At 41.6% G+C, this 16,708-nt stretch overlaps 1 protein-coding gene across 5 annotated transcripts in view; it reads left to right on the top strand.

Moving 5' to 3' along the window:
- EBF1 (EBF transcription factor 1) overlaps nucleotides 1-3,224 on the top strand; it is a 273,984-nt gene extending 270,760 nt beyond the window's left edge. For all 5 annotated transcript variants that reach the window (XM_035559572.2, XM_035559571.2, XM_035559574.2 and 2 more), the window contains one exon: nucleotides 46-3,224. In XM_035559572.2, the coding sequence (XP_035415465.1) occupies nucleotides 46-77 (32 nt within the window). In that variant the 3' untranslated portion in view covers nucleotides 78-3,224. The remainder of the gene's footprint in view (nucleotides 1-45) is intronic.
- The last annotated feature ends 13,484 nt before the right edge of the window (nucleotides 3,225-16,708 follow it).

Here is a 16,708-nt window from a genome sequence, read left to right as displayed (position 1 = left end):
CTCTTTTCCCCCTCTCTCTCCCCCCCTCTCCTCTCCTTATGACAGCTATATCTGGTATGATTGTTCCCCCCATGTGAAAGAATTGCCTTGAAGAATTTTATTAATGAAGAGGTTGAATTCTGCTTCAGAGAGAATCTGATACAAGTCCCAGAGTGGAACTTTTTACTCAGGCCTTTTTAAAAATAAAAAAGAAATAAAGAAGAATCTTACAATAACTGCAGATTTTTAAACAAAAAAAAATCACCATCCTTGCAAATACTGAAATTAACAATCTGCAATTGCAAGGTGTTGATTCAAGCTGTCCATCCCAAATAACTGGGAGATATATTTATTGTATGTTGATAAAAAAAAAAAAATCCACCTTTTTTTGTTTAGTTTTGTTTTGTTTTTGTTTTCTGGGGTTGGGGGCTTTCTTTTTTTTTCTTTTTTTTAAAGGCTTGATTTAACTCAATACCATTTGTCTTTTATAAATCATCCAATTACGCGAGGGACACTAGCAATGGAACTCCACATTTTTAATTTATGAATTTTTTTAAAGCTGTGTAAAGAAAAATGAAGTGGTGTCAGTTACATACAAGTCTGTATGGGACAGAATAGAAGTGCCAGTTAGTTTTTCGTAGAAGAATTATGATCATGTAATTAAGGGTCGGCTCATACAGGTTGCTTATCCAGTGGTGATTTGCTAATACGATGCATTTTTAATGTTCTCATTAAATAGATATCACTCCCTAGAAAGCTGGTATTTTTGGATGGTGAGGGCAGGATGAGGGGTGGGATTCGTAACCTCTGTCTTTGCTATTGGGCTAAATAAGTGTGTAAATAATGCAACAAAAAAAGTTGCTGAAAGATTAGGTAAGGACACAAATAAACACATTTCCTCTTGAGCTCAGAATCCAGTTCTTCTAGATATACCGCTAAAACCGCAGGATTAGATTATCACGGCTGTCTTTAATTTATATATCAGACTCTCCAAATGAGTGGCCTTCCTGAAGTTTAGTGTCGCCGGAGCTGTGCATAAAATGCCATTTAAATTTTGCATAGCCTTCACAAGACACAGACTGTGGCCATCACCCAAAGGGTGTTTTTGTCATACCCTGGTTCCTCTTGATCTATTTGTTTTTATGGGGCAGAATGAGAAAAGGTTCCTCTGCAGTTCTGAATCCTCCCAATGTAAAAGCACACATTTTTGTCACCTTCCTGCTAGGATTGGTCCTGTATCGGTCGACCCTCTCAGTTTGTATCATAATATATTAAGCAACAGGTAACTGCTTTTGAATAGTCAAATGAAAACACAAGTTTGGGGCATGGGGGGGGGGGGCTGTTAGGAAGATTTCAAATCAAAACCATAGCTTCTGTTTTACAAAAAAATTTGCTATCATTACCTGGGAAGTGTTCTTAAAAACTATTAGTCAGAGAGGCAGCAAAGCTCTGAAGATACATTACCTGATATTTTTTCTTTGCTGTTGTGTTTTGTATGTAGTTATAAATACTGTAGATTTTTGTGATTTTTTGCCAAAGTTGTTGTTCTATTTATACATTTTAATGTCTTAAGACAGTTTTTCAATATCACAATAAAGAATTTTACTGCATATTTTGCAAAAAGAGCTCACTACCTTTAGCTTGCACATACTTGCAAAATTAATTAAAGAAAAAAAAAGCTTTTTGTTTCCTGGGGTTTCTTTTTTGTTTGTTTGTTTTAAAGGGGATTTTGTAAAATATCCATATAAATAATGTATTTATCTTTGGAATTTGTACATTGCTTTTTTTCCCCTACCCCAGTTTATTTTATTGTGTATGTTTGCTATGTGAAAAGTGCTGATTTGTTTGGTCATTCACCGTTGTATTAGCTGTTCAAATGTGATTTTAAAACATTTCATTTATAGTTTTTTTTTTTTTTAGTATTGTTTAAAATCATGCTTCCATTTTTTTTAATTTCCACCCAAAAGCCATTGTCTATTTTTGTATTATTTGTAAGTTAAGAAGTTTTTTCCAATATATGGCAAAAGGTAGCATATTATTCTTGTAGCATTTAGTTATGTAGATTTAAAAAAAAATGTATCCTTTGCTTTTGAAGCTTAACAAAAACTAATGCTGTTTTACTCTATTAATATGCATGGGATTTCTCCTCTTTGGAGTGACGCATTTTTGTGCATTAAATATGGGGAGAAACTTCATAGAACTCAATGAAAATACTTTCTTTCTTAAGTCTGCTTGTATATTTCTCTGTCTTTCACATAAATATAAACCAGCAGATTGGATGCCTTAACAATGCAAATCATATTCATTTCACTTGTACATTGTACTGTGCACCAGAACTGTCAATCATCACTAACATTCTAAGAAAAAAAAAAAAAGGAATTGAAAAGCACAAAAGAACTGTTTTGTTACCTTAAAACAATATAACTTTTTTCTAGTCGAGCAAGAAATCATTTACAACGATGCTGCAACTGTGCATGCTTCCTGTATGAATTTTGCAATGGTTTTCACTAGAACGTCGCAGTGTGATCTTTTAGGGGAAGGGAAAAAAAACAGGATTTTTTTTTCATGGTGAGAAAATAAAAGGAGAAAAAACTGGAAAATGTGAGAGACATCAGTTTATTGCTTTTGTGTATTCCAAGCAATTATTCTAATTCACATAGTAAGCAACAGCACGACAATGTAATCAAATTTAAAGCCATATTTTGTCCAGTGACACCATCAATTACTCTTGTAGAGCTCCACTCAAAGTCATAGCAATTTTAACACCAGTGTTAGCCATCTATGTTTGTAGTCTTCTGCACCAGTGTCCAAAGATCCTTTGACAATGTGCATAATTTTGTTTTGTTGCAGCTATTTATAGTGATCTGATGAATGGGACTTTATAAAAATTCCCCTGCACCACCCTTATCTTTTACAAAGTAAAAGATGCAGCTGTTTACAGAATATGGCTTTAAGTGGAAACGTCCAGATTTCAGTTTTAAAAAGGTGAAGCTTCACAATGACTGGATTGCATAACGTATGCCTATTTCCTCACAGTTGTACTAGGATGCAGCTAAAATGAAGTCATCTCTGAAACTACTAACCTTTCACCTTCTTATCTAAATCTTTTTGAATAGACACACACACTGTACAGTTCTATTGTTAGAGAAACTAACTACTGTAGAGATTGTTATAATTTTTTTGCAGAAATTCAAGCTGTAAAAACTTTTCAACTTTCACAATATTTAATTAAAGTTACTTCCTGTCTGTGAATACAGCTCCTAGTTGTGTGTTTATTTTTCTACTTCTGCTGGCTAGTAGATGAGAAAAACTAAAATGTAGAAGCCAGAGGCTACAGAGTTGTCTTTCTGAAATTAAGGAGAAGCAGAACTTCTTGGAATTTCATGGTGAAACACTGCAAATACTGGTGCTCTGAAACTCCTCTTACTCTGTCACTAATAGATGTCAAAGGATGCTGGCACATAATGCTGTATGTTCACCCTTATATCATTATTATTACTAATTCCTTTTTTTTTTTTTTTTTTTAATTCTATCAATTGCTTGAAGAGCTCACCTATATTTCTAGTGGCTTTCAGGAGCATATCTAGTGGTAGGTACCCAACTGCAAAGAGCTGGCTGCCTGAACACAGTGATAATGAAGTACAAGACAAAGGTATATTAGATGCACTGCCAGATACCCAGGGAGATTTAAGTTTTCATCTTGGTATCATTTAAGTTAACAGTAACACTTCCTTAGGGACTCAGGGCCAGGTCTTCAGTGACCTAGACCTCATGGCCAGCTCCAAGAAGTGCATCAAAGTATGTTGAGCTGTAACAAGCTCCTTGACCACGAAGGAGGCTCCTGTAAACCGTATCTGTTCTACTGCCACTTCTAAATGACACATCCATCATCCACTAGACTGGCTGTAGGTATTTAATTTTTTTCTTATACTCCTCTAGTAGGGGAGGATGATAAGAATTTTTATTTCTGAGGTGAGGAAGGTTGACACACTGGCATTCAGCTAGGCCTCAAGGGTGGCTGTTGTACAGAAGACTTTAGAGACAGCTGAAAACTTTTAAATGCCATGCATAATGCAAGGCTGTGAGCATTGTTTTGGTAGGAATATTGATGTTGAGATTTCAGCTTAAATTAAATTAAAATTTACTTACAAAATTTAAATTCGCTACAAATGTAAGCAGCTGCAAGTGGTTTCTTGCAATGTAAAGTTTTGGCTACCTCTTCAATATTAGCAAATCCAACCCAGTAGTTGCTAGAGAAAAGAGAGCTGTTGGCCTGTTACTTATTCTGTCCACACAAGAGATCTGTGTCTTCTGCCTGAGATAATTCTCCTAGTCCTCGTTCAGATGGTGTGAATATTGGTAGGCATCACTGCAGCCAAGGGCTCTCTGAGTGCTTGGTGCACTGTTAAAAAATAAAAATGTTAGTTCACATGTGGCTAAAAAGCAGTCTGAAAAATGTGGGGTGTAATATTAGGCAACCTGTTCTAGGTTACATAATGGTTCTCTGTCTGGAACCAGATTTCTGCTTCAGCCTTTTGGATCCTATGAGAATTTGCCTGGCAGTGGGATTGGTTGTATTTTTGTATGGGAATGCCTCTAATTTTTTATTTAGTTTAAAGAAACCTCAGCAAAAGAAGCTCCCTCACTGTTAGCTTCCTGGCCTTGTCTGTGTGTATGTTTATTCCCTTTGGAGCCCTTCTTTGTATCTACGGGCTCATGCCACAGCTGCTTCACATAATCATTTACATAATTCTGCTTAGCATCACAGTCCATGTATCTTCTGCCATTTCATGGATTAGCTGAAGACATACTTCATGTTATACACTTGATTTCCTCAGCTTCTTTCTGTTTTTCTGCCCCTTGTTCACCGGTCCTCTTGTTCAAAGCAGGCTTCTGTTCTAATGATTGCCTGGAGGCCCCAGCTCAGCTCCAGACACCTCCTGTTTTACAGGACAGTAGTTTTAGAAGAGTTTTATCAAAGGCGTCATTGCCCAGGCTTTTTCAGGAACACATCCACTGCATCTTATGGGCATTTAGCTCGTTTACCCTCGTAACCTTATTAGGGAAGCTGTCACTGAAATTCGGTCCTCTGGTGCACAGCAAACGTTACACACTTGATCATGCACCTGAATATCTGCTCATCTGCTCTCCTGTGTTAGACCTCCTGTTTGGACACACAGCAAACAAATGCTGTCACTGGCAGTTTTCACTTTGCTGGGCTAAGCAAGACAAATTCTAGCAGTGTTGTCTTCAGGAGACTTGCCCTCATTTTCTTGGAGAATCCGAATAGCTTTTTTTTTTTTTTTCCTTTCCACTTCCACTTCAAGCTGTTTTCCTCGCTTGGACCTGGGTGCATATTTCAGACAGAGAAGTGGGGAGTCCAAGAGGAGTGTCCATATCATCTCAGAGATGCGACCCTTTGATTTCTCAGCTCCAGCCACAATGACTTTATTTAAGCAACACTTTCTGCTCGCCTCTTCCTGCCTTCACAAGCACATTTCATTACCATGTGGTGACAAATACATGCAAAACCTAACTGTAAACATTCAGATTTCACCCTGTGCAATATGGGCACATCTCGGTGATGCTGTGAAGTGGTCTGACACCGGTGCTTGCTGGTGCTTGAGTGAGACATTTGGTCATTTTGTTTGCTGCCCACACACTGGTCATACTCTTTTGAGCCAGTGCCACCTCCCTGCCCACCTTTGTTGTGTCGTTTCCAACCCCCACCCCCCTTTTCTCAATGGGATGCTGCTTGATTTGGGCCTCAGTTATCTCCATTTCCCCTATTTCCCAGAAAGATCTGGCTCTGGCATCCCTTTACCCCAGCATCTAATGCTGATATTTCAGTAGGGCAGGTCAGGTCAATACTTTAGATAAATAAGTAATAATTCCGACCCTGCAACTCTGTTCTCTCTTCCTCTCCTTGGTGCCCTTGAGGATACAGCTAGCCCAGAGCTTATGGCATTGCTCCAACATGATTGGCAGGTCATGTGAAAGAGCACACATCTTTGAAAACTTTAATATAGTCATTCCAGGACTCGAATGCCGATGACTATCCAGGTCGCAGCCTAACAGCAGGGACTGCAACTCTAGGTGGCTTTTCTGTGTAGGCTTACAACAGGAGCAGCAAACACAGTGCTCTAACACATTTTTCCTTCCTATTTTCATTTAACTTTGACATAAATGTGAATGCATGTTTGACGATCTCTCCTAAAAATATATTTAGATAATCACCGACTCCTTTCCTGAAACGTAGAACAAAGTGTGCTATAGTTCCACTCCAGCCAAAGCCTGTTTTATGTAAGAGGGAGTGAAATTTTTTGCTTTGTCACAGAAAGGGTAAAGTATATGACGCTCTAATTCTCCCACATTTATTCATGTCAAATTTTGCCTTACACTGTAATCCCTTCGAAGGGATTCAGTGGGATTGCAGCTGGTATACCAGAGAGGCACCATGGCATGGTGGGTCACTGCAGCCTGGCAGCTCTTGACCATGCATGTGAGAGCAGGAAGGTCCAGTTATGTCTGTAGCTACATACAGGCGTGCTCTGAAGGGGCACAGGTTACCTGGTTGAGAATAACCTCAAGACAAACGTGCCAGTGAGTGTGCTTTGTAGAAAGGCAACAGCTCAGCTCAGGAGGCACAAAACTGCAGGGGTGTGTGCGTGTTGGGGTGGGAAACTGCGTGAACCAGTCACTCCATGCAAGAGCCATGACAAGCTCTGAAAAGCAAGCCTCGAGGTGAACCCTGGACATAAACGTTCACTTTCCTACAGTGTTTAGAGGAAAGGGGAGCTCAGACATTGTACCAGGCTCATCTGGAGGCTGTCATGCTGCAGCCTTTCTCCATGCTCTCCCAGACCCACGCTGCTCCCCCCAACTTTGCATGGGGGGGCCTGCCTGCTGCCCCTCTGCCTCCTTGCCTGCTGCCCCTGCCATCAAGGGCTCTGCCTTCGGCCTCATTTCCATGGCATGTTGCTCATCATCAGCCTGCCCCAGGCACTGTCTAGCTCCCCACCGCGCCGCCATTAACTTTGCCTTCAACCTCTGCTGCATCATTGCCTTCTCCTGAGGGTTCCCTATTTATACAGGGGGGAAAAATGCAGTTGCTGGGACTGGAAATATTTTGTTACCTTTTTCTACTTAAGTACGAGGCATTTTTATCTGTGCTCTCTGGAGACTTATGCTACAGTGGGACTGATTTTATCCACTTACTCAATGCACTTTAGTTCAATAATGATTACAGAACTTCTACATAATATATTAGGCATAGCTGATTTCCCAGGGTTTGTAGCCCTCTATCTCCATAAGCATTTAAAAAGGAATCTCTCTATGATAGGTATGTTATGAATGATACACTCCTCAACAGTCATGATGTAAAAATAATAGCAGCAGTGGGCTGGGATGGAAGAAGTGGCAAGCATTCGGCTGGAAAATGCTGAAGCCTGCGGATAATACAACTCAACACCAATGACTTGCTTTGTTCACTTTATCGCTGTTCGTTCACCCATCAGTGGTGCTTGAAATCTAAGGAATTGGGCAATCCAGGCCATGGTCACAAACCCTTCCCTCCTCTGCATTATCCAGACTGAAGATTTTGGCAATTCTCAGGCTCCATTCATGATTGTGTTCACCTGGTCTCTCTCACTTTTTTTTTTTTTTTTTTCTATTAATGTGCCTTCAGCCAGGTTTAAGCTGAGCTCTTCAGCTTGTTCATCTGTGGATTCAGCAGCCCCAAATTGACACACTCAGCCCCGAGGTACCTAAAGTGTTGCAGAAAATCTGCACAAGGTTTGTTTGCTTCAATAGTAAAAAGAGTAGTGATATTTGTGGTCACGGTCCCCTTCACACATGAGCTTAGGCTGTGTGCCCCTGACCCCTGAAACTCATTTCTAAGCTTTCCTTGGCTCAAGTAGCTTTCTACCCACATTTCCACACTCACAAAGACTGCAAAGCTTCCCCATCCTGGGCTGATGGGCACAGAGGCTACCCCAGACACTAGTGCCCCATCTGCTTGTGTTGTTCTCTGCCTGCCCTCCCTGGCCCAGCTGCTCAGCATCCTCACCGTGATGGCAGAGGGCATCCAGCTCTTGCCCATGAAGGCCAAGACCTGCTTGTTCAAAGCCCATTCATTTGCCCTGAGGAGTTTCTCCACACTGGACAGACTGCCTTGAACAAAGGACCTTGCTCATCTTATCCTCATCAGCCTCCCCAGTTGGTGGTGAAGGTGCTCTTTTTCTTTTTTTTTTTTTAGAACATAAATCTGCATTTTATTCAATTCTCCAATAATCTCTTAATTTCAGTGTTGGCTTTTGGCAGTGAGTTCCACAGGTTCGTAGCTGCTATTCCCTGATTTACCCCTTGAGCATGAGGCTGCATGGCTGCTTCAGCTGCTACCGGCAGCCCCCGTGTGTCCTCGAGGGGCTGGGGACAGACGGGGATGCTGCTGCCTCTCCTCCCGCCCGGCGCAGCTCTGATCACTGCTGCAGCCCCACGGCCGCCTGATTGACGTCAGGAAATAGCACAATGAAAGTTGCTACCAGCTAACAGCTGTTTCAACAGTTTTAATCGCAAGGGGAGCCATAAGATAAATAAATAAATAAAGCCGATGAAGTGACAAAACAAATGGCCTGGTATTGGAGACAGATTTGAAGCTTCTGTCTGCCTTTGTGGAAGAGCAGCCTGCGAGCTCTCACACTCTCTCCCTCCCCACCCCAAATAATTAATTTATCACTTAGCAGTGCTGGGGCTCTCCGGAAGGCACTTGGAGACGGCATTTGAAGGTGAACGGCAGCCCTGCGGAGCGGCCGACGGGGCTGGGGAAGGAGGCTGTCGACTGCTGGAGTCTACAGGTGAAGCGGAGAGACTGTGAGGGGATTGATGTCAACCATGAGCCAGCAAGCTGTACTTTGTTCCGCCCTCACAAATCACTGTTATGCCCTTTCTGCTTTAAACACTATGGATCAGCTATAACAACACTTGATATTTATTTTATTTCAACTATCACTCTGATTTGTCAGGTGTATTTTTTATGCACAGCAGGTGTACCCTAATGGGGTTAGGGAATAAACAGAAAATTGATGGGCTTACACACCCATTAGCTAATGGATTACTAAGCAAAAGGGACTCTGTTTAACCCCACTGCACTTAGCCCACTGTTAGGAGGAATGTTAAAGACTATAAGCTAACACTCAAATGTCTCTTCGTGGACCCATGGGAAGAGAGCTCAAACTTTAATGCATCTCTTTTGATAGACAGGTGAATGAATGTGGCTATCATTATGCAATCACGCATCCCTGAAACTATTTATCAGCCGCATGGTGTGCCCCAGAAACCCCCGTGTGCTCCTGGCCGGCCACGCTGCAAGCCTGTCACCGTGGCTTCAGAGGTGTATGGGAAGGGTCAAGCAGGAGGACATTGCCCCAGCCAGAGGGGCTTCCCACATCCCATTTGCACAGAGCATGCAGCAAACACAGCGTGACTTCATGTCCCCATGCCCCTGCACTACACACCTGTTAGCAACAAGCTTTTTTGTGCACAGGCTGTGTGCCAGCAGCGGCTTTAATCAGTTATTTTAAGATAGATGTGGCTCGTTAGAATCAGAACAATGCAATTACTTCCCTTCCTCCCCTCTCTCCAAATCCCAGGATTTTATTGGCCTATTAATGGTTTGATTTGTTGTTGGTAGAAACAAGGAAGGATTCCAACTCATTGATCATATTATCCTACAGATATCCAGCAGAATAAATAAATGGGATAATAAAACCTAAACCATATGCACAAAGGTTATGTTTTCTAAATCCTTTAGTGTTCTGCATCATAGTTTATGTTCCCTTTCAACCAGAAATACCCAGTTCAGTGCTGTACATGGCAGTTAAAAAAGGCCTGTAATATTAAAGCTTATCTTTGCAATCTTTCACCGTCTTTCTTGCATGGAAACAAGTCACAGAGAGTCTCACTGTCCACCCTCTTACATAGGTGTATAATCAAAAGCCAATTCAAAAGGAGCCTTCTGTAAATATCAACTTGATCCAGGCATATGCATGCTTTCCTTAGAGCACCAGCAGAGTCCTGCTGACTTCAGTGGGATGGCTCCTGTTTGAAGAAAAATAGATGCATGCGTGCAGGAGACATGAAGGTCGAAGAATAAAAAATCAAGTGGGAATATAATTTTGTGTTGCTTTTCTCTAAGCAGGGACACAAGAACTCACAGCCATGGGGAAGCTAAGGTCCTTTTAGTTTCCTTTGTGCCTGCCTGTTCCTGGGATGCTTTCAAGTGCCCCTACATTTAGCTCTGGAGGCCCACCTGGTTAGAGGGCTGCCAAGGTCTACACAGACAATGCAGAGAGATGCAGGATCCTGTGACTGGGAGGGGAACATGGCACTGGTCATGGGCTCTCTGGGCTTTGCCTTATTGCTAAGCAGGTCTCTTCTTGCAGCTGGGGGAAAGGAAAGTGCTCCAGGCACTTGAAAGACTAATGCTGAGCAATTTGGTCGGCTTCAACACACAACTCCTGATTTCCCCCTGAAGCCAGAAGTGAACTATCCTGCAAAATCTCAATGTTGTTAAAAAAACGTGGAAAATACAACTATTTTATAGTCAGGAAGTCCTCACAGAGCTGTTACTAACTCCATGAAGGCAGAGAGCTGCTGAGCTCTCCTTGTTAATCTTTATAAAGGATTTTGAAAAAGGGACAGGACTGAAGAGCAGAATGCTGCTGCTAAGAGAAATTACCAAGGACACAATGCCTGGGATGCCTTACAAAATGTCATGGATACAGTGGCAATGACAGAAGTCACTGGGACTTCAATAGGATCAAACTCATAGCCCAGTTCTCTCGTTACTCTAGGGAGCAGTAGTCAAGTGTAAGTCTACCAATGCCCACTGTGGACAAACTGCTCAGTTATTAACTCAAAATGAAGCTCCAAATGTGTGATGTTGCTCAAGCGATGCAGGGATACAACTTTAGTTCTAGGATCAGTCTCTGGATTGGAGATGATTTAATTTATGCTGGAATTCATCAGCATCAGACTAAAAGGCTGGAGCAGCATAGCAACAAGCTTGTTAATTACTAAGCAATTATTTTACTCAACTTTTAGACCAAGGGGATACCCAAAATATCCACATCTGTTTCATTTTGATTTCTTGTTGTTCCTTCCATGCTGTAGCTGAAGTTATTTTACAGCAGCTGTCAGTCATAGCAGTAACAACTTCCACAGTAGCAGCTTCCATTTGGCAAGCTCATTGTACAGAAAGTGCTGTGATGGAGCGGAAGGGGTTTCTTTCTCTTTGTTAATATCATCTTCCCCTAGGATAGACTATCTTGCCCTCTCCAGCAGAACACGGTTGGATCACACTGCAGAGTTTCTGACTGCTTTTAAAAAGATATATCTGTTTGTTTCTATCAACACATTTCAGCTCCTCTGGCATGCTGTCTTTGCAGCTCTAATAGAGACACTTCACATGTAATAGGGTCACACAGTGATCCTCACGTTCGATTCCATTCCTATCACCATGTTAAATTGAAACAATGTGTGTGCATCAGATTTCTGCAGTGCAGGAAAGCTGCAGCATCTACAAGTTTTGTGATGCGATGAACCTAATGATTTGGATTTTATTTTCTTGGTACCACATTCAGCTGGTGAACTCTTGAAAATACGCCTTACCTCATTTTCTCTCTGTCTCTTTACCTCTCAAGAGCTTTCACAAACAGATCTACTTTCATGCTGAAAAAAGAAAAAAAAAAAGTAATTCTATCAGTAATTTATGGAAATTAGAAAACTGATTAGCATAAAGCTTCTACTTGTGATAGTGGGGTTACAAAAGTGGGTTGATAGGTAAAAATGATCTCCTTAGTGATAATTAACTTTGATCTCTTAAATAACTGTTAACTTTCATAAAGAAGGAGAGTACAAATGACATTTGCATCGTGGCAACTGTAAAAGGCAGAACATAACTTTCGTTGGAGATTACATGATAAGCTCTGTTCTCAAAGAAAATATACTCGTTTCAAAGGAAAATGACACGGATTGTCAAGGACTGTTGGGTTTGTTCTTACATCCTCTGCTAATCAGAGTGCAGTCAGATGAGACGTTGCACATGCTTGTGTGAACAGCTCCGTACATCCATGTAGATGTTACATATTTATCTACGAGATAATGACAATACATGCTCTGCTTAGCACTTCTATGAGACCATTTATCCAAGGACTTCCAAGTACTTTATAAACATTAATTCATTCTTATTATGCGACTGTGAGGTAAGTAAATATTAGTCTTATTGCAATATTATTAGGAGATGGAGGGACACAGCAGCTAAGAGACTTACTCAAGGACACTAGATGATAGCTTGAATGCCTGCCTTCTAGCTCTGTGTGTGGATGTGGCCTCCTAGCAAAGTGCATACCTTTGGACATTGGAGATGTCTTGCACACTACTCAAGCCTTGCTTTGAGTACTGTTTCAAAATTTTTCCCATTAATGTTTATTTCTGAACAATTTCACAGCGCCTGTGTGTGGGGTCAGATAGCGTTAACACCTGACTTACAAATGGAAAACTGAGGCAAAGGGGAAAAAATCCAACATACCCACTAGCTGTGACCATCCAGTTTGAGAAACCAGCGACCCCACAGTTTTAGCCAAAGACCCCCTCCACCACCCCCACACCCCCAAGCTGCAGTTCCTAGTTTAAGTCAGAAGGTTAGCAGTTGTGTTTTGTTTTCTGGGCTCATTAGAATCCAAATATTCAAGCAAAACTGAAGCGGTAAAATCCCACTTGAACTTAATCCGATGGCTAGGAAGAATTTTTGAAGCCCAGAGTAGCAGACGTCAGCTGTCAGTCACAGCTCGGCTTCTCATAATGGACTTCAGAAAGATATACACAGGTTGCCGCAGATGAGATAAAGTAAAACAGAAGTTTTGTAGGAAACAAAGTGCACATCAAGAAATACACACACTCACAAGAGAGGCTAGACAACTTTAAGCAGCAAAATTAAAAGCATATCTTAATAAATAAATCCTGAAGGCTGTGCAGCCACCACTTTTTTCAGTTCATGGAAAACATCTTAGAACCTTTCTTGCACACTGAAAGCTCCTGGTACACTGACTAGTTGCAAAGAAACTATTGCAACATCTCAATATCTTTCTTCAGTAGTTCCTCCAGATACGGAGTATGCTGGCCACTCTATGAATCATTTTATCCTGTCATCTCTCTTCCTTTGATATGCATGAAGTTAAAGGGAAATGGCAGTCTCCTAATTTCTATTTCCACCCAATGTCATGGGAGAGAGGAAGGAAAAAAAACCAAAACTTTTTTAATGCAGCTTTTAAAATAGAAAAGCAAAAAAATATATATATATTTTTTTTACAGCACTTAATAGGCCTCCCTTGCAATTTAAAAACTGATTTTCAGGAGCTCATATATTCAAATCTCCAAAGTCTATTTGAAGGCACATCTGAAGGTGCACCCTGCAACCTGTGTGTAGCAAACTCTTTTGAATCTTGTCCTTGAAACAAAAATTAGTGCCCCATGGGAACTACAGCAGTGTAGACAACCACTAACTGCAGAATGACTGAAAGCAGAGCTGAGAGTCCTTGCAGCTGGGAGGGAGAAGGGGATGAGAGAGCGAGGGAAGATGAGAAAAGCCTTCAGGAGCCATTTGGGAGACAGTCACTGGGAAGAAGAAAGAAAGACAAGCACTAAAAACAACAGAAACACAGGTGGAAATGGCCTACTGGGAAATCAGGCTGTCAACAAACAAAAGCCGAAGGCCAGAAAGCAGTTTCAGTAGCAGCCCCTGCTAACAGGGCTTCAGTGTTCAGTAAATAAATTAGCAGCAGCTTTGACTGTTTGGAAATTAGTAGCGACATGATGAAAGAAGCAAATGACTTGCTTTTATCTGGAGTGGAAGCACTAAACTTCCAAAGAAATCCTTGCCTGTATTAGGAGAAGCAGAGATGCTTATATCAGCTCAGACTTGAACAACAATAATAACAGAAAAGTTTCATTTCATTTACCACAGGCTCAGAACTTCGTTTGTAACTAATGAGACCTCTGTCCCTCTGGGCTGCTTCTGACAGCATCTCTACCTTGAATAGTTTATCACTTGGGAGGTAAAAATAATACAGGTTGGGCAGATAGACAGACGGACAGATGGATACCTAGATATCTGAAAAAAAAGAAGCAGAGTTGGGACATTAGATCAACTCTTCAATTATTGCAAACCGGGAGAACTCCTTTGGGAGAAACTCTAGTGATTTACTTCCATTGAGAATCTGATCCTGTTTAATTAAATAGAAACTAAAAGAGAGGCTGAATAGTAAACACTTCAGCATGTGCTTAAACATTCAGCATGTGCCAAAGTCCTATTGATTCCATTGAGATCTAATTTGCTTAAGCAGCCCTCCCCAGTAAATGTTCCTCCTGAATCAGGGCTTCAGTTATTGGAGCTGGATGTTTATTGTGTCAGATGTATTAAAAAGAGACTATTTTCCTAGCTCCTGGCAGCTTAGAAAGACAGTTGGATAAGAAGCAACATTGCAGCCTCCAAAGTGAGCAAATAGTTACATGAGCTCTGCTAAGTGTGCTGGACGTGGCAACAGGTCCAGAAGGTAATCTTGCGCTCACAGAAGAAAGCATGGACATCTTGGGTAGTCATTTGAACTGGTGTGTCCACACACAACTTGAAATAGGAACCTGGTCCCTAGCATGGGCCATAATGCCTTTGAGAAATGCCAGCAGTCCCTGCTATATCTGTTGCCCCTCAACTTGGGGGCTGGAACTGGTGTGTGATAAGACCATGAAATGCCAGATCTAAAGAATCACACCCCAGATCTACTAAATTGCTTGAACCTGCCCTTTAAGGCAGCATTAATTTTGTCTCCCCCAAAACACGTCTGTCCTCAGATCCAGCTGTTCAGCTAGCAGCTTCATCCTGGCTCTCTTGGCAGACCCTGAGTGCCTTGGGCGAAGCAGTGTCACAGTTTCTCATTCACAAGGAAATGCCATTGGGGCAGGATCTCCTTCCACTGTGCCTGGCTCGCACTGTTCATTCTTACCACCATGAGAAGTAAATTTGATTGCATGCTTCTAAACAGAATGGTCAGTAAGTAGTGGCATCCTTCAGGGATCAATACGGGGACCAATACTGCTTAATGTCTTCATTAACGAACTGATGATGGGATGGAGTGCACTCTCAGCAAGTTTGCAGACACACCAAATAGTAGGGGGAGCGGTCGATAGGCCAGATGGCAGGGCTACAATTCAGAGGGACTTGGACAGGCTGGCAGAAACCGCAAGAAGTTCAGCAAAACCAAAGGCAAAGTCTTGATATCTGTGATGAAATATCAACAACACAGACTGCAGACTGACTCTCTAGGAAGCAGCAAAGAAGTCCAACCACATCCTGAGCTGTATTAGCAAGAGAGCAGGCAGCAGAGCCAGGGAAGTGCTCTTGGCATTTGTGAGACCATGTCTGTAGTGCTGCATCCAGTCTGAGGTTTCCAACTACAAGAGAGGCACAGAAACACTGGAGTGAGTCTCAGAGAGGCCACAGATTTGCTTGAGGGCTCGAGCACAGTGTAAGGAGAGACTGAGAGAGCTGTTGTTGACCAGCCTGGAGAAGAGAAGATGAAGGGGAGACCATACTGTTGTCTGCAACCGCATGACACAAAGAAGATAGAGCCAGGTACCTCCTGAAGGCAATGGACACCAGGTGGAAAAACACAAGGAACATCAAATACAAAGAAGGGTGTGGGCTTTTTTAACCATAGAAATGGTCAAATACTAGGGCAGGTTGCCCAGAGAGGCTGTGAAATCCCCACCACTGGAGGTGCTCAAAACTTGACCAGACCCAGACCCAAGCAACCTAATCTAATAGGACCCACTTTGAGCAGGGACTGGGACCAGATGACTTCCACATCCCTTCCAACAGAAATTATCCTGATTTTTTGAAGCAGAAACCTGACACAAATGGTGAAGATTATGTGGAACCATGTAATAGATGGTACAGGTCTGTGAATGGAAGCTCAGGCCCAATTATACTGAGAATTTAATTAACTAAGGCAGACATAACATAGTGGGATTTTTAGTAAATTGTTAGTTTAGTACTATACATGAACTCAATAGGAAAGCTGGAGTTGCATAGCCTGCATAATAATACAATAAGGTAGATAAAAATCTATCCAACAGCTAGGAACCAATGAGTTATCATCAATGGTTTTATGTCAAAAGAGAGAGAAGTATCAATTGGTCTCCCACAGGGATTGATACTGGAGCCAGTATTAATCAATATACTCATTAACAGCCCAGAGAAGAATGTAAATTCAACAACGACTGGATCTGGAGAAGATTCAAAGACAGGGTGGGGAAGTGGCAATGGAAGGAGGTGACATATAAGAAAAAGAACTGTAGTCAGGCAATGTGTAGATATGAATGAGCAACAGATTATATTTTGTATATACAGGGGAAAAAAATACAAAAGATACATGTAAAATAGGGTGGGGATAGTGCCTACAGCCACCCCTTCCAAAAAAGCCTCAGGTTAGCCAACTGTTTGTTTATGGCACCACTGCAGAAGAATAAGGCACTGTATGAGTCCCGATCCATTAAAATCCTGCAAGACGATGAATTAAATTGCCACTTAACAATGTGCTTAGTGTCAGCTGTGAAATACCAAAGCCAAATGCTACAAGATATTTTGATTATAAAGAAGACTGGGAGAGATTCA

This window comes from Cygnus atratus, chromosome 14, assembly GCF_013377495.2.
Source record: "Cygnus atratus isolate AKBS03 ecotype Queensland, Australia chromosome 14, CAtr_DNAZoo_HiC_assembly, whole genome shotgun sequence".
Classification (NCBI taxonomy): domain Eukaryota; kingdom Metazoa; phylum Chordata; class Aves; order Anseriformes; family Anatidae; genus Cygnus; species Cygnus atratus.
Note: the sequence above shows the minus strand (reverse complement) of the source record. Positions and strands in the feature narration are given on the sequence as shown.